Source organism: Somniosus microcephalus, chromosome 8 (assembly GCF_052327205.1).
Source record: "Somniosus microcephalus isolate GS21.2 chromosome 8, FLI_Smic_1.0, whole genome shotgun sequence".
Classification (NCBI taxonomy): Eukaryota; Metazoa; Chordata; class Chondrichthyes; order Squaliformes; family Somniosidae; genus Somniosus; species Somniosus microcephalus.
Window position 1 is genome coordinate 158,001,781 of NC_140994.1, and position 27,861 is coordinate 158,029,641.

The following is a 27,861-nucleotide window of genomic DNA, read 5'->3' on the forward strand; positions in this document are numbered from 1 at the left end:
AGTCAACCGTGGCTAACAAGGGAAATTAGGGGTAGCATAAGATCCAAGGAGAGCACATATAAATTGGCCAGAATAAGCAGTAAACCTGAGGATTGGGAGCAGTTTAGAATTCAACAAAGGAGGACAAAGGGATTTATAAAGAAGGGGAAAATTTAATGTGAGAGTAAGCTTGCAGGGAACATTAAAACTGACTGTAAAAGCTTTTATAGATATGTGAAGAGAAAAAGATTGGTGAAGTCAAGCGTAGGTCCCTTGCAGTCAGAATCAGGGGAATTTATAATGGGGAACAAAGAAATGGCAGACCAATTAAATGCATATTTTGGTTCTGTCTTCAAAAAGGAGGACACAAATAAACTCCCAGAGATGTCAGGGAACATAGGGTCTGATGAAAGGGAGGAACTGAAAGAAATCAGTATTCGTAGGGAAATGGTGTTAGAGAAATTGATGGGATTGAAGGCCGATAAATCCCCAGGGCCTGATAATCTACATCCTAGGGTACTTAAGGAAGTGGCCCTAGAAATAGTAGATGCATTGCTGATCATCTTCCAACATTCGATGGAATCTGGAAAAGTACCCATGGATTGGAGGGTAGCTAATGTTACCCCACTGTTCAAAAAAGGTGGTAGAGAGAAAACGGGGAATTGCAGACCGGTAAGCCTGACATCGGTAGTGGGGGAAATGCTAGAGTCCATTATAAAAGATGTAATAGCAGAGCACTTGGAAAACAGTGACAGGATCGGACAAAGTCAACATGGATTTACAAAAGGTAAATCGTGCTTGACTAATCTACTGGAATTTTTTGAGGATGTAACTGGTAAAATAGATAAGGGAGAACCAGTGGATGTGGTGTATTTGGACTTTCAGAAAGCTTTCGATAAGGTGCCGCATAAAATATTAGCATGTAAAGTTAAGGCACATGGGATTAGGGGCAAGGTATTGACTTGGATAGAGAACTGGTTGGCAGACAGAAAGCAAAGAGTTGGAATAAACGGGTCTTTTTCCGAGTGGCAGGCAGTGACTAGTGGGGTAGCGCAGGGATCGGTCCTTGGACCCCAGCTATCACAATATATATTAATGATCTAGACAAGGGAACTAGATGTAATATCTCCAAATTTGCAGATGACACAAAGCTGGGTGGGTGTGTGTGCTGTGAGGAGGATGCTGAGAAACTCCAGGATGATTTGGATAGGTTGGGTGATTGGGCAAAAGCATGGCAGATGCAATATAACATGGATAAATGTGAGGTTATCCACTTTGGTGGCAAAAACAGGAAGGCAGATTATTATCTGAATGGCAATAGATTGGGAGAAGGAGAAGTGCAACGAGACCTGGGTGTCCTTGTGCACCAGTCGCTGAAGGTAAGCATGCAGGTGCAGCAGGCGGTTAAGAAGGCAAATGGTATGTTGGCCTTCGTAGCGAGAGGGTTTGAGTACAGGAGCAAGGATGTCTTGCTGCAGTTGTACAGGGCCTTGGTGAGACCACATCTTGAGTATTGTGTGCAGTTTTGGTCGCCTTATCTGAGGAAGGATGTTCTTGCCATGGAAGGAGTTCAGCGAAGATTCACCAGGTTGATTCCTGGGATGGCAGGAATGACATATGAGGAGAGATTGGGACGATTGGGCTTGTACTCGCTGGAGTTTAGAAGAATGAGGGGATCTCATTGAAACTTATAAAATTCTGACAGGACTGGACAGACTAGATGCAGGAAGGGTGTTCCCGATGGTCGGGGAGTCCGGAACCAGGGTCACAGTCTAAGGATAAGGGATAGGCCATTGAGGACAGAAATGAGGAGGAATTTCTTCACCCAGAGAGTGGTGAACCTGTGGAACTCTCTACCACAGAAGGCAGTAGAAGCCAATTCATTAAATATATTCAAGAAGGAGTTGGATATATTTCTTAAGGCTAAAGGGATCCAGGGGTATGGGGAGAAAGCAGGGACCGGGTATTGAAATTGCATGATCAGCCATGATCGCATTGAATGGCGGAGCAGGCTCGAAGGGCCGAATGGCCTACTCCTGTAACATTTGCATATTGAATTATCATTGGCCCGCAGGCATCTGTAAGGAATACCTATTATGTTCACATGTGATCACATGCTGTGTTGTCATTGGCCTGCAGGCATCTGTAAGGACTACTATTGTTTTGAAAACCCAGGCTAGGGGTCCTAATGCCAGGCTTTTCCCCATGGTGCTGCTATAAGATCACAGACCTAATGCTTAATAAAAGAGTTAAACTGTAATACTCCATTGTCCTGCAAGTTATTATTTTTGTACAAAGTGTGCAAAACAAGACATGGTGTCAGAACAGGGATTGAAAATGGACATCGTTGGAGCTCCCTTGCCTCGAATGGATTGGAGATCTTTGAACTTACCTGTAGAATGGCGCAAGTTCAAGCAACACGTGGAGTTGATGTTCTCGGGTCCGCTGAAAAGCAAAGGGGAGGAAGAAAGATGCAGCTACCTACTCCTGTGGATCGGAGAAAAAGGGAGAGACATTTTTAACACATGGTCTCTCACCGCGGATGAAGCAAAGGTACTGGAAAGTTATTTTGACCATTTTGAAGCATATGTGATGCCCAAGACAAATACGATATTCGCTAGGTACAGGTTTCAGGAGAAAGTGCAAGGAGCTAGTGAGTCGTTTGAACAGTTCATGACTGTGTTAAAACTGCTGGTAAAAGACTGTGAATATGCAGATAAAGATGAGATGGTCAGAGACCACATCGTGTTTGGAATACATTCAGCTAAAGTGAGAGAGAAACTTTTGAATGTTGGGTCCGGGCTAACGCTGGACAAAGCTATGGACATAGCTAGATCGCATGAGATAGCCCAAGCACAGTTGAAATCCATAACCAGCGCCATGAGCAGCTCGAGTGAACAGACAGTGCACACAGTTAATAGACACACACCAAACAACACCGCCCAGAGAGTGTGTTTCAGAACAGAAAGAACAGAGAGAGTTCTAAAAATGAGCGACACAGACATAAATCGCTTCAAAAACTGTGAATATTGTGGAAACAAGGTGCATGGGGAAAAGGAGCATTGCCCTGCCAAAGGAAGGCAATGTGCTAAATGTGGTAAACGGAACCACTTTGCTAAAGTTTGCAGGACTGTTTCTGGAATAACAGTACACACAGTGTGTGACAGCCAAATGCCAGATAGCGAGCCAAATGCAGAGGAGCTGTTTATTGATTCTGTGTCACAGAAAAAACAGATTTCAGAGACTGAGCAAGCCTTTGCCGATATTGAGATAGGAAAAGAGGGCACAGAGCTTAGGTTTAAACTAGACACTGGAGCTCAGGTTAATGTAATTCCTCTGAGTGAGTATCAAAGCTTGAAGGATGAGTGTGAGCTACAGCCCACCTCACGCAGATTGACCAGCTATGGGGGTGAGCAGCTCATTGTAAAAGGTACATGCGTGATGAGATGCAAGTACAAAGAAAGCGACATGATGTTGGACTTCTACATTATTGACACTCAAGCACCTCCAGTGCTAGGTCTAAAGGCATGTTTAGACATGGACCTCGTCAATCTAGTGCTATCATTGACAGCACCAGTTGAGAAGCAGACAGTCATGGAGGAGTTTGCTGGCATTTTCAAAGGAATCGGACTATTCCCAGGTGAATGCACTATTCACCTTGATCCAGCAGCAACCACTGTGGTTTGCCCACTGAGAAGGATACCCCTTGCTCTACGTAGTTGTCTGAAGGAGGAGCTGCAGAGCATGGAGAATACAGAAATCATCGACCGGGAAACAGAACCAACAGAGTGGGTCAACGCGTTAGTGGTGGTTGAGAAACCACGTACAGGCAAGCTCAGAGTCTGTCTCGACGCCAGAGGTTTGAACAAGGTAATCAAACGCCCTCATTACCCTTTACCAATGCTAGATGACATCACACCCAAGCTAGTGGGAGCACGTTACTTCAGTGTAATGGACGCACGATCAGGATACTGGACTATCAAGCTCACAGAACAGTCATCTAAGCTAACAACGTTCAACACACCATTTGGATGCTACCGATTTCTGCATTTACCATTTGGTCTTATCTCAGCTCAGGATGAATTCCAGCGGTAGATCGACGAAACCTATGAAGGCCTCAACGGAGTAGTCGCAATCGTAGACGACATCCTCATCTATGGCAGGAATAGAGAGGAACATGACAGGAACATCCGTGCGATGCTACAAAGATCACAGGAGAAAGATATTCGGCTCAATCCCGAGAAAAGCATAATCGGATCCATGGAGATCAGTTATTTCGGGCATCGCCTCTCAACTGATGGCATTAAGCCGGATCCAGAGAAAATCTCCGCCATCAAGAAGATGGAGCCGCCGAAGAACCGCGCAGAGCTAGAGACAGTACTAGGCATGGTTAACTACTTAGCCAAGTTTGCCCCGAGCCTCTCCGAAATCAACGCACCCATGCGTCAGTTGCTCAAACAATAATGAGTTCCTGTGGGACAAACAACATGACACAGCATTTCAGAAAATGAAAGACCTAATCACCAGAGAACCAGGACCAGTTCTTGCCTACTTTGACCCCAACAAAGAGCTCAGACTACAAGTGGACGCACCAAAGCATGGACTAGGCACAGTATTACTGCAAGAAGGAAAGCCCATCGGCTACGCTTCCAGATCTCTCAAAGACAGTGAAGTCAACTATGCTCAAATCGAGAAAGAGCTATATGCAATTCTGTTTGGATGTAAACATTTCCACCAGTACATCTATGGCCGACAAGTCATTGTGGAATCCGACCACAAACCCCTCGAGTCAATCATGAGGAAACCACTAGCCGCAGCCCCACCAAGGCTACAGAGAATGATACTTCAGCTACAGAAGTACGACTTCACAATCATTCACCATCCAGGCAAAGACATTCCTGCCACAGACATGCTCTCCAGAAAGACTCTTAGCTACCAGGACAGCAGCCTCAGTGAAGGCATGGATGTGCAGGTGCACATGGTGTACAACAGCTTACCTGTGAGTGACTCAAAACTGAAGGAGATCCGAGCAGCAACAGAGAAAGATGCACAACTCACACTGCTGAGCAAAGTCATACATGAAGGATGGCCTAAGGAAAGGAGGAAATGCCCTCAGAGCATATCTGAATTCTGGAACCACAGAGACGAACTGTCACAAATCAACAGAATCGTCTTCAAAGGGGAGAAAATCATCATTCCTACCAGTCTCAGAGAAGAGATGTTGACAAAAATTCATGCTGGACATATGGGCATGGAAAAATGCAAACAAAGAGCACATAACATTACGTTTTGGCCCGGAATGTGCAAACACATTGAGGACATTGTCGGAAAATGTTCCATTTGTCCAGAACGCCCCCATCAAATGTCAAAGAGCCCATGATACCTCACTGTATCCCAGACAGGCCCTGGCAGGTCGCGGCAACGGATCTGTTCACATGGAACAATGAGGACTACATAGTGACTGTTGATTACTACAGCAGATTTTTTGAACTGGACAAGCTTCACAGCACCACATCTGCAGCTGTGATCCACAAGCTAAAGGCAGCCTTTGCCAGGCATGGCATGGTAGAGACTTTAATCTCAGACAATGGCCCCCAATACAAATCAAAAGAGTTCGAGTCGTTTGCCAAGGCATGGGATTTCACACATGTCACATCAAGCCCACATTATCCTCAAAGTAATGGCCTTGCTGAAAAAACTGTCCAGATTGCAAAAACACTCATGGACAAAGCCAAAGTGGACAAAAGAGACACCTACATCAGTCTCCTTGAGTACCGCAACACTCCGGTTGGCAACTTAAAGTCACCAGCACAGCTGTTGATGAGCCGCAGACTTCGCTCAATCGTTCCTAGCACCAACCAGCAGCTGCAGCCAGAGGTCGTCAGCTGCAAGCAAGTGCATGCAAAACGTGTACAGAGACAGCAACACCAAAAGAGATACAATGACAGGTCAGCTAGACTACTGCCTCCGCTGCACAATGGAGAATCCGTCAGAATCCAGGAGCATGACTACTGGAAGCCAGCAGTCGTCATCCAGCCAGCTGACACTTCGCGATCGTATCACGTCCGCACCCCAGAAGGACAGGTATACCGCCGCAATCACAGGCACCTCCTGAGCACCAAGGAACAACACCGTCATTCCGACGAGAGGATCAGTTCAACAGAGTGTGATGAACAGAGCAATACATAAAACACATCATACTTACCTGAACCTAAACCTGAACCTGAATTGTTGACCAATTCAGGAGCATGCTCAGTTCCATACCACACAAGGTCGGGACGAGAGGTCAAGCCTAGAGTTATCCTTGACTTGTGAACTGTCAAAGGGTGTAGGTGGATCGCTGCCCTAAAAAAACTGTACATCGTTATTGAAACGTTGAGATGTTTTCAGTGCTAGTTAAATGCTGAGTTTACTTATATGTTTATGCTACCGAGAACATTATGTAGAAGAAAGGTTTAAAAGTAATGCATAACATTTTTCTTTTAAAAGAAAGGGGATGTAACATTTGCATATTGAATTATCATTGGCCCGCAGGCATCTGTAAGGAATACCTATTATATTCACATGTGATCACATGCTGAGTTGTCATTGGCCTGCAGGCATCTATAAGGACTACTATTGTTTTGAAAACCCAGGCTAGGGGTCCTAATGCCAGGCTTTTCCCCATGGTGCTGCTATAAGATCACAGACCTAATGCTTAATAAAAGAGTTAAACTGTAATACTCCATTGTCCTGCAAGTTATTATTTTTGTACAATGTGTGCAAAACAAGACAACTCCTGCTCCTATCTCCTATGTTTCTATGATGCCCGCCAAAGGCATCGAGACAGGAGCAGCAAGAAAGTGAGCAAGGGGTCACCACATCTGCTGAAGCCACAGGGGAAGCACCACGTAGGAGCACGCGTAAGAGGAAGATAAAGCACAAGTAGTCACAAGGGTATTCATTTGGGTGTTGTGATGTATTGTTTTTTGACCAGCCATCCTTGTCATGGTATCACAAACAGATTTGATGGCAACCTGTTGAAGTTGTGGCCTGTGTCATTTCGCAAATGGGACTTCCACATTGAGGGCTTAGGGCGACTTGCAATTGTCAATATGCTGGTCAGAGTAATAGGAATCCGTAGATTCTTGTCCATTGTCGATGGTCTGGTAAGAAGGAGCGAGACAAAAGTGTTTGATTGTGCAGCTTATGCAAATCTGGCCAACATGAGTGCGCCCCTTGCATCCCGGGCAGCAATGTGGTCGCGCGCTGGCGCCTTCTGGCCTGTGCAGCTTCAGGTGGGTGAGCAGCAGCTTGGCGCTCCTGTTGTTGCTGCTGCTGTTGGTGGTGCTGTTGTTCATGGGTTCTGCTGCTGCCGCAGCTGGACTTCATCCGAATCTGATGTCCAGGAGGAAAGGAAATAACTGGTCGCCATGCTTCTGGTATATGCCTCAGTTGAGGAAGCACTCAGTCAAGGTAGGGAGAGGGGTTTCCCAGCAGGTCACACTGAAGATGGGTGTCAGGCTCCAAACTTCCACAACAATGAGTATGCCTGCTAAAAGATCCCCCAGGCCTGAGAAAACAAAGTTCTGCCACCTGCAAATGATCATTGGTGAAAACTCATTTTTAATGGTGGAGCTGCAGCTGTTCGTAAGCAATCCAATTGTGAGGCCGCCAGGATTCACTGGCGTGTTCCAGAGGAGGCGTGTAGGACATGGGAGAAGTGGTAAAATCAGAAAGGCCTCTTAAAATGGGATTATAGAGGCAATTAAGTCTTTGTTAAGGGCCTTAAGGGCCTATCCCGCCTCTTGGAGGAGGGATGGAAACAGGGTCTGAAAACACAAATGTGGGAAAATTGCTCGGAGGCAGGATCGGACCTGACCACCAATTTTTTGCAATTTGGCAACTCACATGCCTCCAAACCCACCTCCACGAGCCTGGTAAAACCAAGCCCATCTCTGCAAGAATCCATCAGAAGGCAAATGTTTTTCAGATGCATTGCTAAAAAACATTGGGGGTTATTTTGGGGAAAGGATGAAAACAGGCACTCAGTGGGTGCTGTGCTAATAAGATGCGCCTGTTTAAAAGTCTAGTTTAACCCGCAATTTTGGGGCTAATTGCTGATTACCATGATTTAAATGTGCACGTTTGCCACTCAAGCTGATTAGGAGCAATATTCCTGGAGCAGTATATGTAGCCTCCATACACACACTTCCAATGAAGGTGTGGAGTGCGCTGGCTGACGGACAACGGCATGTATTAGGGTGGCTCAGGGACCAAGGGAGAGGGCGCACAGGTTCTCAGAGGTGGCAGTGGAGGTCCTGGTGGAGGAGGGATGTCCTGTACCCACAGGGCGGAAGGTGGCCACATAGGCATCTAATGCGGCGGATGTGGGAGGAGATCATCGAGGAGGTCACAGCCAGGAGCACTGCTCCCAGGACATGGCTTCAGCGCTGCAAAAAATGTAACATTTTGACATGAGCGGTCAAGGTAAGATCCCATCTCACAAACATACTTCGCAATAACTTCACCATCACCAGCATCACAACTTCAACACATTGCATCCACCATCTGAAAATACACTGACATTCACCCAAGCCACACTATAGCATCCTTCACAAGCACTACTCACACCTCAGACACATCTCACAGCTCTTCAACTATGCGAGGCATCACGCAGCCAAACACACCTGCCAATGCACTAATTCACAATCACCACTCTTTCTCTTCTAGGATAGCATATAACAAGCACCAGCAGGACCTGACCAGGGCAGGGGAAGCACAATTCCATGAGATCACTCCCCTTGAGGAGGCAGTGCTGGCAGAAGTCGGGAGGAGAGTGGCAGACATCGTGGCCACAGGTAGAGCAGAGGTCATATAGCTTAGAGATATGTAGCCACTCCAGCTTCCTTAGATATCCACAACTTGTCCTGATCCCTAATTCCCCAAACCTATCCTTATTCACAAAATCCATATGGTCTCATCACACACATCCTCGTATAATGGCTACACATGCTACACCCTTCTAGCTTTATCGTTGCAGGCTCCCTGGAGCAAGATCCACCTCAACCCCTGAAGGAATAGGAAGAGGAGGAAGAGCCACCTTGCCCCCCCGGACGAAGAGGAGGAGAGCGAGGCAGAAGGCATTGCGTCAATCGCTACCACTGTGGCAGGCACCAGCTCAGAGACTGGCACCACGTGTAACTTAAAGGTTAGGGTAGAACACGGATCCTCACTGTGCCACACATCAAGCACTGATGGGCAGTAGCCACGCCGGGTGGAAGGGACGCCAGAGGACCCACCTTGCCAGGGGGCAAGGTCACATACTAGTTCTCCTGCAGAGGAGTCAAATGAGGACTTTGCAGAACCAAGCTTCAGAAGGCGGCTGATGGGTTTAACCAAACAAATGCTTGGTGCAGTGGACAGCCTGCCTGAAAGCTTATAGGTCATTGCTAGGGGGATGGAGGAGTCTGCCTCCGGCTTGTCCCATGGCTTGACAGAGATCCTGGAACCCATCCTCTCCAACGTGGAGAGGCTGGCCAATTCCATCCAACGACCTGTGGAGCCAAACATCATGCAGCATATGATGACTGAGGTCGCAGCTTCCACTGCAGTCATTGCAGCTTCCATGGAATGTCAAGCAGCTTGCATGTAATGACAGTGCTGCCACGGAAGCCCATACAGCTGCCATGGTTGTTGTGTATGTACCTTTAAGGGAATAACTGGTCTTAGACTGCAGTACCGGCAGTGACCACCCCTGTATAAAAGGCCCTAGCAGGCTTCTGTAGTTTCAGTTTGAAGCTGCCTCTTGTTCAGTAAAGTACCTGTTAAACTGTTCTCCCGAAGTCCGTGTATTATTGAGGCGCGGACTTTACAGTGGCGACGAGTAAGTTCGAACTCACCTGCAGGGTGGCATCATCTCACGGGGATCTCGCCTGAAAGGAAGGCCCTGGAAGGTCGTAGTCTGAGCAACGGGCGCCGACCGAGGGCAACCGCCCAAAGAATCCATCGGTGTTTGGAGAATTGCGGGAGAGACTGTGGTTCCAGCGAATCGTGCTGGTAGCAGGTAGCGCGCTGACCCTTCTGGACTGCGGCGGGCTCAAGCTCGATTGAGCGGCTCTACAAATTGGGCCGCGCAGTGTCGCCGGGAAAAGAAAACAAGAGAGGGAGGGTGGAGCGCACAGGGCGTGGTCGGTGCTCAAGAACAGGACAGCGGAGAGAAACTAAATGGGGGGGGAAGGAAAGCGAGACACGCCGAAGCTGCCGGTCGCCACCATTACCCCGTAGAACGCTAGGTGCAGCGTGGCAGTAAGGGGAAGAAGCAAAAGCGTGGGAGGCACCATTTTATCCCATTGGGGAAGAAGCAAAAGCGCGGGAGGCGCCATTTTATTCCATTGGGGAAGAAGCAAAAGCGCGGGAGGCGCCATTTTAAATCGGCCAAGATGCCGAAAAGTGGCAGTATCACTGCTTTCGACAACGAGGTAGAAGACTGGACCACGTATGTGGAAAGAATTGAAGTGTACTGCAAAGCAAATGAGGTGGCTGATGGAAAGAGGGCGTCGGTATTATTAAATCTGATGGGTGCGAGTACGTACGGCCTATTGCGGAATTTAATTACCCCAGCTAAACCAATGGAGAAAAGTTTTGAGGAGATTGTTCATATCTTACAGGAACATCTAAGCCCTACACCACTGCTGATAGCAGAAAGATTCAAGTTCCATAAAAGAAACCAACACAAAGATGAGAGCAATGCTGACTATCTTACGGATCTACGCAAGTTATCGAAGCACTGCCAGTTCGGAGCAGGACTGGCAGACACCTTACGGGATAAGTTTGTCTGCGGGCTCCAGCGTGAAGGAACCCAGAAACGACTACTTTCAAAAAAGGACCTGACGCTAGAACAGGCTTTCAGCGTGGCAGTATCCTACGAAGCAGCAGCACGGGGAGCTGCGGAAATACAACAGAAACCACAAGAATACAGCGCTAACGAAATGGCGTATGGAGCCGAAAAGTGCTATCGCTGCGGTAGAACAACCCATGAGCAGAAGAACTGCTGGTTTAAAGACAAAATATGCAGGCAATGCGGGAAAATGGGACATATAGCAAGAGTCTGCAGGTCGGGAAAGAAGACCAACACGACAAGAACTACTAAGAAACAGTACAGGAAAGTAAAGAAACTGACAGATAGTAGTTCAGAAGATCAGGAGAGTGATAAGGACTCCGGGAGCAGGCGACTAAGTTGTTTAAAGTTACACAACGTGATCGCAAAAGAAGATCACCGAACCATTTAGGTCACCCTCATGATAGCAGGGTCCCCAGTGAAGATGGAATTGGACACAGGATCAGCCCTAACTGTCATGAATTGACGAGACTATGAGCGGCTATTCTCACACATACCCTTAAAGGACACGTCCATTGTATTGAAGACATACACGGGGCAAAAGGTCTACCCCAGAGGAAAAATAAGGGTGCCAGTTGAATATAACGGAAAGGAAACACAGAAACTATACATGTATATACTACGAGATGGAGGACCACCATTATTGGGACGTGAATGGATCCGAAGACGACAATTGGATTGGCATTCCATTCTGGCACTAACTGTGACTGACAAAAAAGATGATGACGTCGCACCTGGACGTCTGTCACAAATTCTATCTGACGCGGAAGAGGTGTTCCAACAAGGACTTGGGACTCTAAAAGGAGTAAAGGCAACCATAAAGATTGAGGATAATGTAACCCCAAAATTTTTCACGGCCAGACCGGTGCCATATGCGATACGCCCAGCTGTGGAAGCTGAACTGGAGAGTCTGGAGCGTTCGGGGGTGCTGTCTGAGGTGGACTGGAGCGAGTGGGCCACACCCATCGTTCCTGTAATGAAGAAAGCATTGAGCAGCACGCCTGGGGAGCCAAGGAAGGTTCGCATCTGTGGGGACTTCAAGGTGACTGTGAACCCAGTCCTGCACACAGTACATTATCCGCTTCCGCAGATAGAAGATATTTTCGCCTCACTATCTGGAGGGAAACATTTTACAAAGATTGACCTGGCTCAAGCGTATCTACAAATGGAGGTGGAAGAAGCATCTAGGAAATACCTCATGATAAACACTCACAAAGGCCTTTACCAGTACAATCGACTGGTATTTGGGGTAGCATCGGCCCTGGCTATGTGGCAGAGGGCTACCGGCTACCGGCTACCGACCATAGAGCACATATACCAGAAATGCTGTTCACGGAGGTCACGGTCCATCATCAAAGACCCTACCCACCCCAGCCACAGTCTGTTCGCCCTCCTGCCATCTGGGAGACGCTACAGGTGCATTCGCACCCGTACGACCAGATTTAGGAACAGCTTCTTTCCCAGGGCTGTCATCCTACTGAACTCCACAAATAAACTCTAAAGCCTGCACATCTGCCAATGCACTTTATTATGGTTATGTTTACGTTAATGTATTACAAGCCAAATGTATGTTGAATGTTTAAATGTCTTAATCTAAATGTACACTCTCGGGAGCCGCAAGCCTACATTTCGTTGTACTGCACTTGTGCACTAACAATGACAATAAAGTTGATTATGATTATGATTATGATTATGAAGTCCTGCAAGGGATCCCGGGGACCCAGTGCTATTTGGACGACATCCTGGTTACGGGCGAAAATGACAATGAACAACTTGCCAACCTGGAACAGGTGCTCACGAGATTACAGGAATATGGGCTACGAGCCAACTGTCCCAAATGCGAGTTCTTCAGGAGACAAATCTCGTATTGTGGCCACATGATTGATGAGGAAGGGTTGCATAAGTCGCCGGACAAGATTGAGGCTGTAGTCAAGGCTCCAGCACCAGAAAATGTGTCACAACTGAGGTCGTTCCTCGGGTTGGTGAACTATTACCATAAGTTCTTGCCGAATTTATCCACAATCCTGCACCCACTGAACGCCCTCCTTCAAACTGGTGTAACATGGAAATGGAGTGATGAGTGTAAGCGTGCCTTTCAGAAATGTAAATGCCAAATCACTTCAAAAGAAGTATTGGCCCACTACAACCCAACACTACCGATTCGGTTGGCATGTGATGCGTCACCTTACAGCATTGGAGCGGTGCTGTCACACAAATTCCATGACAGTTCAGAGAGGCCAATAGCCTTTGCATCGCACTCGCTAACCTCAGCCGAGCGTAACTACGCCCAGATTGACAGGGAGGCCCTCAGCCTGGTGTGGGGGGTGAAGAAGTTCAATCACTATCTGCACAGGCAGAAATTCACCCTACTGACTGATCATCAACCCCTGGTCTCAATTTTTAACCCAAAGAAGGGCGTTCCGGTGATGACGGCGCAAAGGCTGCAAAGATGGTCACTTTTTCTAGGGGCACATCAGTATGACATAGAGTACAAAGGTACGAAACAACATGGAAATGCCGATGGGCTGTCGCGCCTACCGTTGCCTATGGCGGAAGAAGCACCTGCAGTGGACCCGGTGGAGATATTCCATGCGACCATAGTCGAATGTTTGCCTGTTACAAACGCAAGTATTGAGAAGGAAACCCGAAATGACCCGACACTCTCTCGAATCTATGATTTGACGGTGAAGGGATGGCCAGCATATGGCGACTCACTGTTGCCAGCATTCTCGCCAAGGAGGGAACAGCTGTCAGTGTGCCGGGGAACCTTGATGTGTGGATCCCGAGTGGTAATTCCACCCAAGTTGAGAGATAGAGTACTCAATGAGCTTCACGAGGGTCATCTGGGAGGGGTAAAAATGAAGAGCCTAGCCAGGGTGTTTGTGTGGTGGCCAGGAATCGATAAAGAAATCGAGGATATGACCAAGAGATGCACAGGATGCCAGAAGGTCCAAAACGCTCCACCACAGGCCCCGCTACATCCATGGGAGGGGCCCTCATCTCCATGGCAACGGGTACACATTGATTTCGCTGGTCCATTTATGGACTCAATGTTTCTAATCGCTGTGGATGCCCATTCGAAATGGCCAGAGGTCATTAAAATGTCCTCCACCACCACGGAGAAAACTATTGCAGTCCTAAGGACCATCTTCGCCAGGAATGGGTTGCCAGAACAGATCTGTTCCGACAATGGCCCACAGTTTGTGTCTGAGGATTTCTGGAGGTTCCTGAAGAATAATGGGGTGAAACATTACACATCTGCCCCATATCATCCAGCCACAAATGGATTGGCTGAGAGGTTTGTTCAGACCTTTAAAAAGGCCATAAATGCAATGTATAATGACGACATATCACTGCAACACAAGGTGGATAACTTCCTGTTTGCTTACCGGAATGCGACACATGCAGTAACCAACCAAACTCCAGCCATACTGTTTTTCAACCGGAGACTAAGATGTCACTTGGATTTGCTCAGACCAAACATAAGACGAGATGTTGAGGATAAGCAGTTCCAGCACATAAATGAGAAGCCAACCAGGAGCTTCAAGATAGGGCAACCAGTCTTGGCCCGCGACTACCGAACAGAAAAATGGCAGCCAGGCACGATATGCACACAGCAGGGACCACTAATGTACACAGTGGACGTTGGAGAGAGCATCGTGAGACGCCATGCTGACCAGATACTAGAGTCACAGGAACAAGCCAAACCTGTACCACAAGCATGTGCACCTGGTAATGAGCCCGAAGTACAGATTGCGTCTACCTCAGAAGCAGGGGTATTGGAAGCTGACGAACCAACCAATGACAATGAGCCAGAATTGACTCCACCGCCAGAACAGGACACTCAAGAAAGGCGCTATCCAGTCCGGATCAGGAAGCCTCCTCAAAGACTGAACTTATAAATGACTATTTCAGTTGATGTATATATTACTGAGGAAATTGTAATTGTAATTAGTTATTATTTAGTTGTTAAATGAATGTTATGTACTGTTTATCTAAAAGGGGAGGAACTGTTGTGTATGTACCTTTAAGGGAATAACTGGTCTTAGACTGCAGTACCGGCAGTGACCACCCCTGTATAAAAGGCCCTAGCAGGCTTCTGTAGTTTCAGTTTCAAGCTGCCTCTGGTTCAGTAAAGTACCTGTTAAACTGTTCTCCCGAAGTCCGTGTATTATTGAGGTGCGGATTTTACAATGGTGGCTCTGGGCTCCTCAGTTGAAACGGGCTTACAGAGGGCTCGATTTTGTCAATGGGGAGCTTTTGGAGGCAGGACTCCGACTTGGCGTGGTTCGGAGCTGTCGGACAGCCCGCACTTCAGGGCTAAAAATAGGGATTAGGCAAAAAACTGCCTGTTAACTACCTGTCAGGTACCCGCCTCCTGGGACATTGGCTTGGAAAATCGAGCCCAAAGTGTCTCAGCTGCCCTGAGATCTCTCCTCCAGCAGATCAGTGGACTGGCTGAACAGACGCCCTGAGGTAGTGGCATGGGAACCATGGAGCAGGAACTGACTGGTCTCTCTCCGAATGGCAGCATTCCTACTCCCTCCCCCTCCACTCCACCATTGCCCTTGCAGTTGCCTCCCAGCCATGCAGCCCAGACTGCTCAAGCCCATGCTATGATGGTCTGAGCCCAGTCTGAGGTGGGGCCAACATGGCCCACAGCCTTTCAAGGATGTCGTAGGAGAGCATCTGAACTGCCCTCTTCAGATTCTCAGCAGCTATCCACTTCACATGCTGCAGCCACTCGGGTTGCACATCGTAGAAGCACCAGAGTAGGCAAGAGCACTTATAGGATAGCCACTAAGGGTAAGCACCAGGGTGAATCATTTAATATTTCTAAGTGCTGCTTTTTGTGTCATGTTTTCATTGTTTGTTTTTGCTCCAGATAAAGTGTGATTATGGTAATTGGGTAGTAGTGGAATTTGCGGCCTTTTTTATTGTGTTCTTCATGGGGAAGGGATTGAAAGGATTGAATGGAGATGGTGGACTTGTTGATGGATCCGCAGTCGCAGAAGGTAAGGCATGTTGTAACAGTGCGCTGAAGCCTGATGGTGGAGGACTTCTCTCAAAAGCGGTCTTCAATTAGATGATGGCAAGCATCCCTCCCAGGTGCAGGCCATCTAATTGGAATCCTCTCGTGCTTCCCCTGGTCCCCGTCATCTTCCTCCTCTTGTGGCTCCTGAGCTTGACCCTCTGGCACAATTGCTGGTGGCAACAGCTGGTCTCTCATGATCACCAGATTGTGGAGCATGCAGCAAGTCACCACGAATCTGGAGCCATCCTTGCCCTCCTGTCCCTCCTCTCCCTCTCTCCTCCAGCTCTGCCTGGCCTCATCTCCTCCTCCTATTCCATGTCCAGACCAAAGAGAACCCCTAGCAAGATCCCCATCACCAACCACTCCCTTTCTCCTGGTGACTCCTATAAGGTAACTAATAAGGTACAGTAGCACAGCACTCACTCTCTTTAGCTGAAATCCTCAGAGAATTACTGGAATAAATATTGATAGTGTGTTGGTGAAGTCTTGACAAGGTGGTCCAGAATGTCTCCCGATGTGTATCAAACACAGTGAAGTTAGTCGATGTCCAGCAGCAAATGAACAGTGAAAATTGAAACTGGCTTTATGGAGCGACCGCAATCCTCACTCTTATGTTCATTAATAAATAGACATTCTTATTATGAACACAGCTAGCTTTTGCTAGTTACTTTATTGAGCACATGTGGACTAGGTACAGCATCTGTAGAGGCTTCCATCTTGACTGCTGCCTTGTGGGTAGCCTAGTGTCTCATGGGTAATGTAGTCTTAATATATATACAGCTGGGTAGTGTAGTCTTATACATACAGCTATATACAGCTCTACACAGCTCTACGGCTCCACCTAGTGTCCACTATAGAATGACATGTTATTGATCGTTACACTCACCAATGACTTCTTTAGTCATGTTCAGCTAGTCGCTGTTAGGAAATGTTACTAATTGCAGCACTAGCCAGCAAAATGGCATGCAGACTCTAATGAGCATTAGGAGTTAGTCAGAGCCTTAATCATCCTCAGTGCAGCCAACCCAGCACACACTTAAACTCCTTTAACAAGATGGCGTCTTGCACTAAAGGTAGGCTAACCAGGCGTTGACGCTCAAGACCCCATCTTGGCCATGTCAGAGACTCTTTAACACCTAAAGTACTTGGGGGTTGTGCATAAATACATTATTTCAGAGATTTAGAATAAAGTTGCATTATTTCAGTTTATGTTGAATAATGGTAAAATAGAACTTACAGTAATAGTATTAATTACAGTCCCAATCTTCGCATGTTCTTTCACAGTAAGGAAGTATGTTTGTTGTGGGAACTCTGGGCTGTGATCATTAATATCAAAAATGTTGATCGTGATATTAGCTCTGGCGCAACAGTTGGTCGGATTGGTTGTATCATTTGCAACAATCTAGCAAAGAATTTTAAAATAAATTATTATTCAGTTACCATTCTGCACACAGGATTGTAAACCAAATTGCTGATTGTTGTAACAAGCCAAATGATTTTTTGCTAACTCTCACCTATCTCATACGAATGACCATTCCAAAATTATTTGAGCTTTCTGATGGCAATTTATTCTGTCTTTATATTGCAGTTTTGGCCCCAATGGTGCACTGATAAATTTTGACATGTTTTTACCAAAACACAATCATAACAATAACTGCATTTGTACAACACCTTAACATAGAAAAAAAATCCCATGATACTTCATAAAGGAGGGAGGAAAAAATAAACACTAAGCCAAAAATGGAGATATTAGGAAGTGTGTTTAAAAGCTTGAAGGGGTGGGTTCTAAGGAGCGTTTGGAGGAGAGTGAGATGGAGAGACGGAGATCTTTAGGGAGGGAATTCCAGGGCATGAGGCCTAGATGGCTAAAGGCACAGCCGCCAATGGTGGGGTGAAGGGAAGGAAAAATGTACACGAGGCCAAGTCAGTGAACGGAAAGTTCGACAAGTGGGGTGTTGCAGATCTGGCGAAGGTTACAGAGATGAGGTAGACCATGAAGGAATTTAAACGTGGATGAGAATTTTAAATTTGAGTTGCTGTGGCACCAAGAGACAATGTAGGTCAGTGAAGAAGAAGAGAAGATGGGTGAGCGGGACTTGGTGCGAGTTAGGATAGGGATAGCAGAGTTTTGCTGAATGAGCTGAAGTTACAGACAGTGGAGGATGGGAGACCATCCAGGAAAGCATTGGAATCATTGATCCTGGATGTGAAAAAAGCATAGATGAGGGTTTCAGCAGCAGATGGGTTGAGGTGGGGTGGAGGTGGGTGATGTTACAGAGGTAGAAGTAGGCAACCTTTGTGATAGGAAAGATATGGGGTAGGAATGTTAACTTGGACTCAAATAGGACACAGTCTGGTTCAGCTTGAGACAGTGGTACGAGGCAGGGGATGGAACTGGTGCCAAGGGTATGGAGGTTGTAATGGAGGTTGAAGATGATGGCTTCGGGTCTTACCAATGTTTAGCTGGAGGTAATTGGATTCATTCAACACTGGATGTCAGTTAAGCAGTCTGATAAAACAGAGGCACTTGAGGGGCCAGAGAGTTAGAGGTAGATGTCATCAGCATACATGTGGAAGCTGACACCATGTCTGCAGATGGCTTTGCTAAGCGGCAGCTTGTAGATGAGGTAGAGGAGGGGGGTAAGAATCATTCTTAGGGGACTCCAGAGGTAACGTTGCAGGGGCAGGAAGAAAAGCCATCGCTGGAGATGCTCTGGCTATGAACGGATAGCAAGAGTAGTCCCACTGAGCTGAACAACAGAGGAGAGGCATTGGAGGAGGATGATGTGGTCGGCTGTGCTAAAGGCAACAGCGTGGTCGATGAGGATGAGGAGGAATAATGTACCATGGGCACAGTCACAGAGAATGTAGTTTGTGACTTTGGTTCAGGCCATTTCGGTGCTGTGGTGGAGCAGAAACTTGATTGAGGAGATTCAAAGAAAGATGGGCATGGATTTGGGAGGCAACTACACATTCAAGGTATTAGAGAGAAAAGGGAGTTATAGAACTGCCAATGTGGGCTGTCTCATCAGCTCTTCAAATCAGTGATAAACTCAGAGGCCTTCTGCAGACTTTTGAATGTGGGCATACAAAGCTCTGCTTTCCTCCACTCCACATCTCAAATGCTGTCACAGCTGCACTTGAAGATACAGTGTTAATAACAATTATTAACTCGAGCTAAGTTTGACCAGGAAATGCAAGTGACTAGTTCAGAATAATATGGTTAAACCTTTGCCAGAAGAATTCTAATCCTAATTTTAATGGGTCACAGTCCAACACTCATGGCTTGCTGTGAAATCCCATTCAAGCTAGAAAGAGTTGTAAAGGATTGAATAACTGCAGAACTATCTTATGTATAAATATTGTAGACAAGGTCTATCTACACTGGCTTCCTTCATAAACGTGCTAATACAATTATGGACAGAAGGTGAAGGTTTTCAAGTGAAATAAATGGGTGCCTTATCCCTCATCCTTTTCAATTCTTGATACCCCACATCCTACCTATCATCACCGCTTAGTTCCACCTTCAAAGCATTGCTGGCCTCTATCCCTACCTCAGCTCCTCTGCCTTTGTCACCTCCAGACTCGATTGCTCTAACACTTTCATTGCTCCCCTTCCATCCTTCATCGTCCAACTTGTCTAAAACTCTGCTGTGCACTTCCTGGCACGCACAAAGTCCTATTCGCCCATCAATCCCATTCTTGCTGACCTACACTCGCCTCCTGTCCCACAACGCGTAATCTTTAAAATCATTACCTCATCTATGAATTTCTCCATGGCCTTATATCGGCAATCTCCTCTATCTCTTTATCCCCTCCAGAAAACTCCATTCTTCTGACTCTGGCCTTTTGTGCATTCTCCACGCCCCCCCCCCCCTTCCTTTGCCCCACTATTGTTGGCACAGCTTTCAGTTGCCTCAGTCCTACTCTTTTGAACTGCTCCCCTCAACCTCTCTATGTCTCCACCTTTAACAACACCCACAAGATGCATCTCTCTGACTAAGGTGAAGCTCACCCCTCTTATCCCTTCCTGGCTTAGCATTCCTTTTCCTTACTCCCATTTGTGGAGTACCTTGGGACATTTCTTTATGTTAAATGAACTATACAAGTGCAGGTTGTTGTTTTTGAAGATATGTTTGCTTAAGCAATGAGATATTGATCTACAGATTTCAGTTTCAAAGAAGTTTGAAAGAAACTATTCTTAATAAGTGATCTTTTTGAGGTTTCATTATCACACAGTGATTTGTTAGTTAAAATTGTGCTTCATATAGAGTATACACCAAGTGTTGCTGTACTATCAGTAGGTTAGTCTGGAAAATTGGCACTTTTAGCATAAACTCTAATGAGACCCAAGAAAACTCTAAGAAAATAAAATTGGTCTTCTGCAAAAGCACAAAATTGATGATAGCGAATCGGCAGCCCGTTTTACACTGCGCCTAATGGAAATGAAAATCAGGCTTGGTGTAAAATGGTAGCTGATTCACTAACGTCTGTTCTGTGCTTTTCCCAAAGAACAATTTCACACCCTAATAGTCCTTCACTGTAAGCAATCACAATATTAAAGGTAGGAGAAAAAATACAACTATGCAACTTTCTGAAAAATGCTATATTTATATTATTGAAACAAATATTACCTCAATGTTTATAACATTCAGCAGCTCATAATCAATGGCAGATGGGTTTTTCACCATTATCTGTACCATTCCCATATTTCTGATCTCTTCTGGGGAAACCGTAAAAACAGATGCATGTTGTCCATCCAGGTACAGCATGAAGGTTGCATTAATACCCTGTAGTTGTACACAAAGTAAACAACATTGTTACTTTATGCACAAACAACAAAGATGAAACAAAGTCACAGATCAGGTTTTCAACAGAGCTTTACAATATAATCACATATTTTCCCATTGGAACAATACAAATTGCACAATTTTGTGTTTGTATAGAACAGTCTTCTCCACCAACAGTGTAACTGAGGTTCCTGTCAGCAGAGCTTGTCTCCTATGACCCAGGAGCTGTACCTGTTCTAAACTCGGTCCTCACAGAGGTGTGCATCCAAGAGATTAACAATTATACCCTTAGTTTTAGGAAGTTTACTAGATTTAACGTAGTCTCACATTATTAAACTTGCTACAAAATAGTAGACATTATAATACAACAGTTTACTGACTAAAGCAACAGTTATATTTATTTTTAATTGGGTAATAATATCAAAAAATTGGCAGGTACTACATGGAAGAAATTCAACTCATGCCAATGAGCTGAGGCTGCCAATCGGGCATCCCAATGCAGCTTGCCGGACGGGGCCTGACCAATTCCGACCACAAGTCGATCCTGGGAAGGGGATTAGCAAAGCGGAGGGAGTGGAGTGCACCTGGACCGGCAATGGCCCGGAGTATTTTTATGGTGCTAGAAGGAGCACTTGTGGCTCCACAGAAATTAAACTATTAAAAAGTTTTCTTACCTATTTCAAGCAACCTCCAGTGGTCCCTTTAAGGGAGAACTTCATGAGAAGTTACCAGAAGAGTGTCCACATTTGAGCAATCTTTAGTTGGATTTGGCAGGAAGCACATGTAAATCCATTTCTCTTATTGGTTATTTCAAATATAATCTCGAGGTACACAGTGTCAGTTTAAAAGATTATGAAGTATAAAAATGCCTTAATTAAAGTGACATTGGAAATGCATACCTGATCTGGATCTTGAGCCATTATCGTTAAACTCTCTATTGGCACTCCTGAGGAGAAATGTTCAGGAATTGAAGTGGTAAATGAATTTACTTTTGAACTTTCATTACAATTACAAGCATCAAGAATACAGTTATAGAAAGAAGGTGTGTTGTCGTTGATATCGGTCACTGTGATGGATACTTTTGTACTTGTAGAGGCAACAAGTCCATTGATATTGAGATGCATTTCTTTGGCCTAGATGAAAGAACAAATTAATTCTTAGATTAGATGCATTTAGAAGCTGGTATTTGTAGGGATTTTGCAATAATTTCAAGATTTCCTACAGTTCTGAAGATTAATTTTGATTAAAGAATACCTGGGTGATATACCTTTAAAAATCCAGGGACCAAAATGGCCGTCGGACCGCATGGCAGAAGATAAAGGACTTGAAAAGGCAGCTTGGATGTGTCTGTGAAAAGGTTCAATGGGGCAGTCAATCTGCCAATCAAAGGGGAGTTCCACTCCCTGCAGCAGACAATCGATGTGTTTACAGAAACTGCTACTTTGTGTACACAAAGGATTTACTGCGGTTTCAGTCTGACCACAAGGACAATGACTCTGTTTACTCAAGCAATCAAGGGAATAGTTCAAACCACGGCAGCTTTATTCAAAGGACACATTTAAACTGCAACTTTATTCAAAGCCATCACAGACAATGAGGACACATTTAAACTGGAAACAGTTTAAACGAATGGGTGATTCATCCAAACCCATTACAAGACAATGGGGCAGTTTGGATCCCTTTTGTTTAGCCCAGATACATCCGGATCTGGGCGGGAAGATTTTGGCCCCAAATGGGGTATAAAAGATAGCTTCTCAGAAGCCAGCTCGCTCTCTCTCTCTCTCTGTGGCCTCGCCTCCATGTTCTCTACAACGTGGGAGCCTGCCTATAGGAGTGGAACACCAGCAGTTTACTTTTAAAATACTAGGGTGTTTTTACTTTGGGGCAGTGAAGATCAAAGATCGCAGGGCAGGGAGCAGGCATTTCTTCATTGGTGAGCATATATTTTACTGGCCCTTTACAAGGCAACTTAGAATAGGTATAGGGGTGGGAATTAAGTGGGAATTTTGTTAGAACTGTGATTTTAGTCAATTTTCCCTCGTTGTGTCCATTCTCTCCTCCCCTATTTAAGTAAGAAAGTGTTGCACTGAGCAGAGAAGTGCTCCAGTGGACACTGAGTGGCTGTATTTAAAAGTGCTGTATTTAGTTAAAAGGGTGTTGCACTGAGCAGAGAGCACTCAAGTGGACACTACGTGTACTGCGTTAAGCAAAAGTGCTGTACCAGGCATAGGCGTGTTGTATCATTTATTTTAAAATTGTTTCCTTTTTTTTGTTTCAATAAATACTGATCTGTTTTGTACCCAAACCACGAGTCACGTTTTTCTATCTACATCACTACCGAATAAGTCCGGCAGTCAGAACCAGGAATAGGGGAGCGCTTCGAAACCGCACGGGGGTCCCTGGAGCAGCTCAGAGGCTTCTGACTGGCCAGAGACAAATAACCCCAACCCTGTTGTTTAATTCCTACATATTTTGGAGATAAATCTTAAATAAAGAATTGCAAAAGTTTGTACATTTATAGGCTGTTTATTTGCCATTCCAGTTTAGCCTTTTTTGTCAGTTTTACAGTTACTTGTAGTTGTAATTCAGAGGTGATCAGGCACAGGACACCACGCCCCAAAATTGGTCCTTTTTGTCCCGTTTTCTACCAAGAAAATGGGCGCAACAAGGAACAATTTCCGCCTCATAGTTTATTCATCGTAAATAAATAATAACTATTCTATTTTTTAACCATTTCATATTGTTAATGTTATCTGGAATCCTGAATGGTCCCGGGCCTCATCACCTCCTAGCTGACAGGAATACATAGAGGGGAGAGCATATTAAGCAAGCCAAAATCTTTCTAAGTTTTGAATTTCTGTATTTATTCTACCAGGAGATAGTATGAAATTGTTTGAAATTCTGATAAAAATATTTTTGCTTTATTCATGCAATCCCTGAATATTGTGTCAGTATGTAGGTGAATGTAATTTCTTGTGCTAATATGTTAAGGCTCCTTGATAATGTAAAATATGAAGCATATATTAACTGTTTTACAGTATATAGTCCTACTGTATTTCTACTTACTATAACCTGCAGTTCAACAATTGAGTTAAAGTCAAGAAGTTTCTCTCTGTCGAGAGAGCCCTTTACAAGAATATCTCCACTCTGCGGTTTAATTTCAAATAATTCTGGAGGTGTTGAACCTGCAAATAAAAAGTAACAGCTCACATAAGCATTGCTAAAACTTTGCACAAATAGCAACGTCTTTTTTCATGACAAAACACAGAGGGCAATTTTTGTCCCACTCCCGCCCGATTACTTTTATTTACAGTATCAATGAATTAAGATGAGAGAAATCTAAACCAGCAGTACGGCAAACTATTAGAAAATGTTGCTATTGGCTGCACTGATTGAGGTGGTGCTCAAGGTGCAGGAATATAATGGAACTTGAGACACCAGTGGAATAAAAATAGGAGAGATTATAAAATAATGAATTGTGATAGATTGAACTCCTTTTGTTGCCTTATCGATAATACTTTATCTTACTGTGTATGTTCTCATTCACTTTATAACATGGGAAATTTACAGCAAATTGCACAATAAAGTTGACACCTGAAATTATAAATAAGTGTAATAATACACTACAAAACAATCTGTTTGCCTTACTTTGAATAGCATATGTAATGTTATCTTTAATTCCTCGGTCACCATCTATAGCCAAAACCTGAAATACAGATGTTCCCTGAAAAAGAAATTCAGATGCAAAATGCATTTCTGTAGTTAGTTCAGATCATTGCATGAATTGCATAAATGATTGACAACATTATGGGATATTAAATAACTCAATACAGCAAGTCTTTCCAACAAAACACTTCTATTTGTGTTGGCTTTGACATTGTTTAATTATATGCCTGAAGGTGTTTATTCATATTTTATTGCTCCAGACCTTCCCTATACTACTGTCTTTTGTAATAATATAAAAAGCAAATTAGAAGGTGCACTACAGATAGCTGCTTTATATGGTGTATTATTGAAGCACCCATAATCAATGTATTTTAGAGAGAAGCAGCTTTATCTGTGTTTGTATTGATGTAGAAATATCCAAATATTTATTATCTCAAGTTCTGGTAGGTTAATGTATTAAAATGCAAGGCTATTATGCTTTAAAACTCAGTCTATCTCTCACTTGTCACTTTGAGACAGTTTTTACTGGAAATACAGGAACAATGCACTGAAGCAAAGCTGGGTACTGTTTCAATATGTATTTAACTTAATCTCCATTCATATAAGTTTAGTTCTATATTTACTTATATTAAATGACACTGGGGGCTGGATTTTCCCAGCGGAGACAGGTTCACGGCGGGAGAGGTATTTGGTGGATTCCAGTCCCGCTCCCAGCTCCAGACGTTCTGTGCAAATAATTTTCTTTTGATTGGGCTTGTTAAGTCCGCCATGCGCGTTACCCGGCCTAATCACTAGATGCGGGTCTGCTGAGCTTCACGGATGACGCGTTTGCAGCCGGTGTATTTAAGGGAGCCGTGTCCCCATTTGCAGCCGGTGTATTTAAAGGGGCCATGTCCCATTTGCAGCCGGTGTATTTAAGGGGGCCATGTCCCCATTTGCAGCCAGTGTATTTAAGGGGGCTGTGTCCACATTTGCAGCTGGTGTATTTAAGGGGGCCATGTCCCCATTTGCAGCCAGTGTATTTAAGGGGGCCATATCCACATTTGGTTTCACTTTGGTTTCGATGCTCCTGAGTGCTGGTGCTTTGAACGACGTCTACAGAGACCAAAGGCTGCTCCCCGCTTCAACGATGACTCCCTCCATGTTCTTGTGGCGGGAGTCAGAGGACGCAAGGAGGTTCTATTCCCTGGGGATGGAAGGAGGAGGCCTCCTCAGCAGACGAAGGCAGCCTGGCTGCAAATAGCTGAGGAGGTCAATGCAAGGAGTGTGTTTACTCACACCTGAGTCCAATGTAGGAGGAGGTTCAATGATCTCCTGCATTCAGGAAAAGCACACTTACCTTCATTCTGCTGTGCCTGTCATCACATCCCCATCACTCTGCATTGCCAACCTTACTCCTGCACATCCTAACTCACCCCGACATCCCTTGCACCGTCACCCATCCCTCTCTCCCTATGTACAGAATCACTTCCACATCTTACTATGCACCCCTTACACTCACCCTCAACATTATGCAATGACAACAACTAACAGCTGAAAAGGAGGAAACTTGGTATTGGCACCCCACTCCATCATAGTCTCCATCTAAACATCTATCCTATCCATTCTTTACACTCATTCCATCACTCTCACTAAAACAGCACTTTGCAGGAAAAGAGAGCCCACAATAAGAGGAAGAGGGGGAGAACAGAAGGAGGCCCATCATCATTAGCTCAGCTCAGCCACGCTGAGGAGGCCGCTCTCGACATTGCAGGAGCAGTTGACCAGTTTGAAGTGGGGGACGGAGGGAGGGGCTCAGTAGAACAACCTGGTGACTGAATAATTTTCCATCTATCTTATTTGGCATTAATGAGTGACTCATATGGAATCTGGGCCTAGAAATTGGGTATAGCCCCGCCAGCACGTTTGCGCCGAAAATTTTGCGCCCGCCGCGGAGCCAGTTGTGCCCGCCCCATATTCACTTTCAGCGCCCCAAAGCGGAACCGGGCGCTGGTACAGGGTGTGTCCGCCCCGCTTGGGGCGCTGAAAGTGAATTTCAGCGCTCCCGGTCCCGCTGCGCCACCCGATGCGGTGCAGCAGGCTGCTGTACTGCAGGCCTCCCCCTTCTCTTAAGGGGGAGGTGCCTGCAACGGCCGGAGCCCCGATTGCAAGTGCCGGCAAAAGAGCCCGGCACAACGGAGAAGTGCCGGGCTCCACGGAAACCAGCCGGCAATGCCGCGGGGGGGGGGGTGGAGGAGGCCGGGGAAGGAGGTGCAGGCAGGCGGCCGCTGAAAAAGCGGCCGCCCCGCACCTCCACCTTAACTTGCGCCGCTAAGGCTGCAGTAATGACCCAGTCTCCCGATGTTGTTAGCGCCCGCCACGGAAGAGGCGGCCGCTACTGAAGATGGGGATCGGCGTGGTTTCGGGCGGTACCGGGGCACTGCGCACACCGATGACGTCATCGGTGCCGGCGCAGCGCTACCGGCTAACGCCGATGTTAGGGCCCACCTAATTTCGGGCGCGACGCAACTTCCGGCGCAACCCACTCTTTCGCCCCTAATTGGGCGCAAACGCAACTGAATTTCTAGGCCCTGATGTCAATACAAATTGAATGCTCAGCATGCACAATGGGATGTCTGCAATCTACATATCACGTGTCTAACTCATGTCTTTATTCTCCCACAGGACCATCAAGAGCCCCCATCCCTACTGTCCAGGAGGAAGAGCAGGAGGACTCCTCAGAGGATGCTACAGTCTCTGAGGGAGCAGTGTCAGCAGAAATGAGCGCACCCAGCACCAGCGCAGAGACGCACACCTCAGTGGGTCCTATGCGAGATAGAGTAGTGCTGTCATCTGTTGTACCTCAAGTCACAAGTGAGCAAGAGCAGATGGTGGAGACAGGGACAGCAGTGGAGAGTCTTCATTGAAGGCCGCAGTACACTCCTCACTCTGCTTAGCTGCATGTAGACGCTGAGCCTTGGGGGCCATCCAGAAAGAGAGCGACCCTGGAGTTTCATGAACAAGTGCAGGAGGCTCTGGCAGGGTTTACAACCATGGTGACTGCGAGTGTGCAGAGAATGGAGGAGTCCATCTCAAATATGAGCAACGCCATGGCGCACGCACTGGCAAATGTAGGTAACACCACGGAAAGGATGGCCTCCTCCATGGAGGACATAAATCGCCAGACTTACGAGAACATGGTAACACTTCCAAATTGATGGTCAGCTATGGAGGATAGTTGGGCATCTATCGAGGAGAGAAACCAAAGGTTCATGGACATCCTTGTTATGAGGAATGTCAGTACAGACATGGGTCCTCATGGCCCCACTGATGTGCAGCAAGGTACTCTCCAGCTACTTGCTAGCAGAGAAGTGCAGATGGCCCATGAGAGGGATGATGATGGGAGGGGACATGGAGTGGGGGCTCCTCTCCAAGCGCTCAAACTGCCATCCCCTTGCCAACCCCTCGGCCCAAGCCCCATAGGCCTCCCCGAACAGTAATGGCTGAGTCTGCCCCTGCACAGCCGCAGGAGG

At 46.0% G+C, this 27,861-nt stretch overlaps 1 protein-coding gene across 1 annotated transcript in view; it reads right to left on the reverse strand.

Moving 5' to 3' along the window:
* The window catches only part of cdhr2 (cadherin related family member 2), a 243,476-nt gene that overhangs the window by 82,294 nt on the left and 133,321 nt on the right, over nt 1-27,861 (reverse strand). The window contains exons 10-14 of the mRNA XM_085995270.1: nt 24,332-24,407; nt 23,750-23,868; nt 21,583-21,816; nt 20,528-20,683; nt 17,131-17,295 (exon numbers count right to left, since the gene is read on the reverse strand). Coding sequence (XP_085851396.1) covers nt 17,131-17,295; nt 20,528-20,683; nt 21,583-21,816; nt 23,750-23,868; nt 24,332-24,407 — 750 coding nt within the window. The remainder of the gene's footprint in view (nt 1-17,130; nt 17,296-20,527; nt 20,684-21,582; nt 21,817-23,749; nt 23,869-24,331; nt 24,408-27,861) is intronic.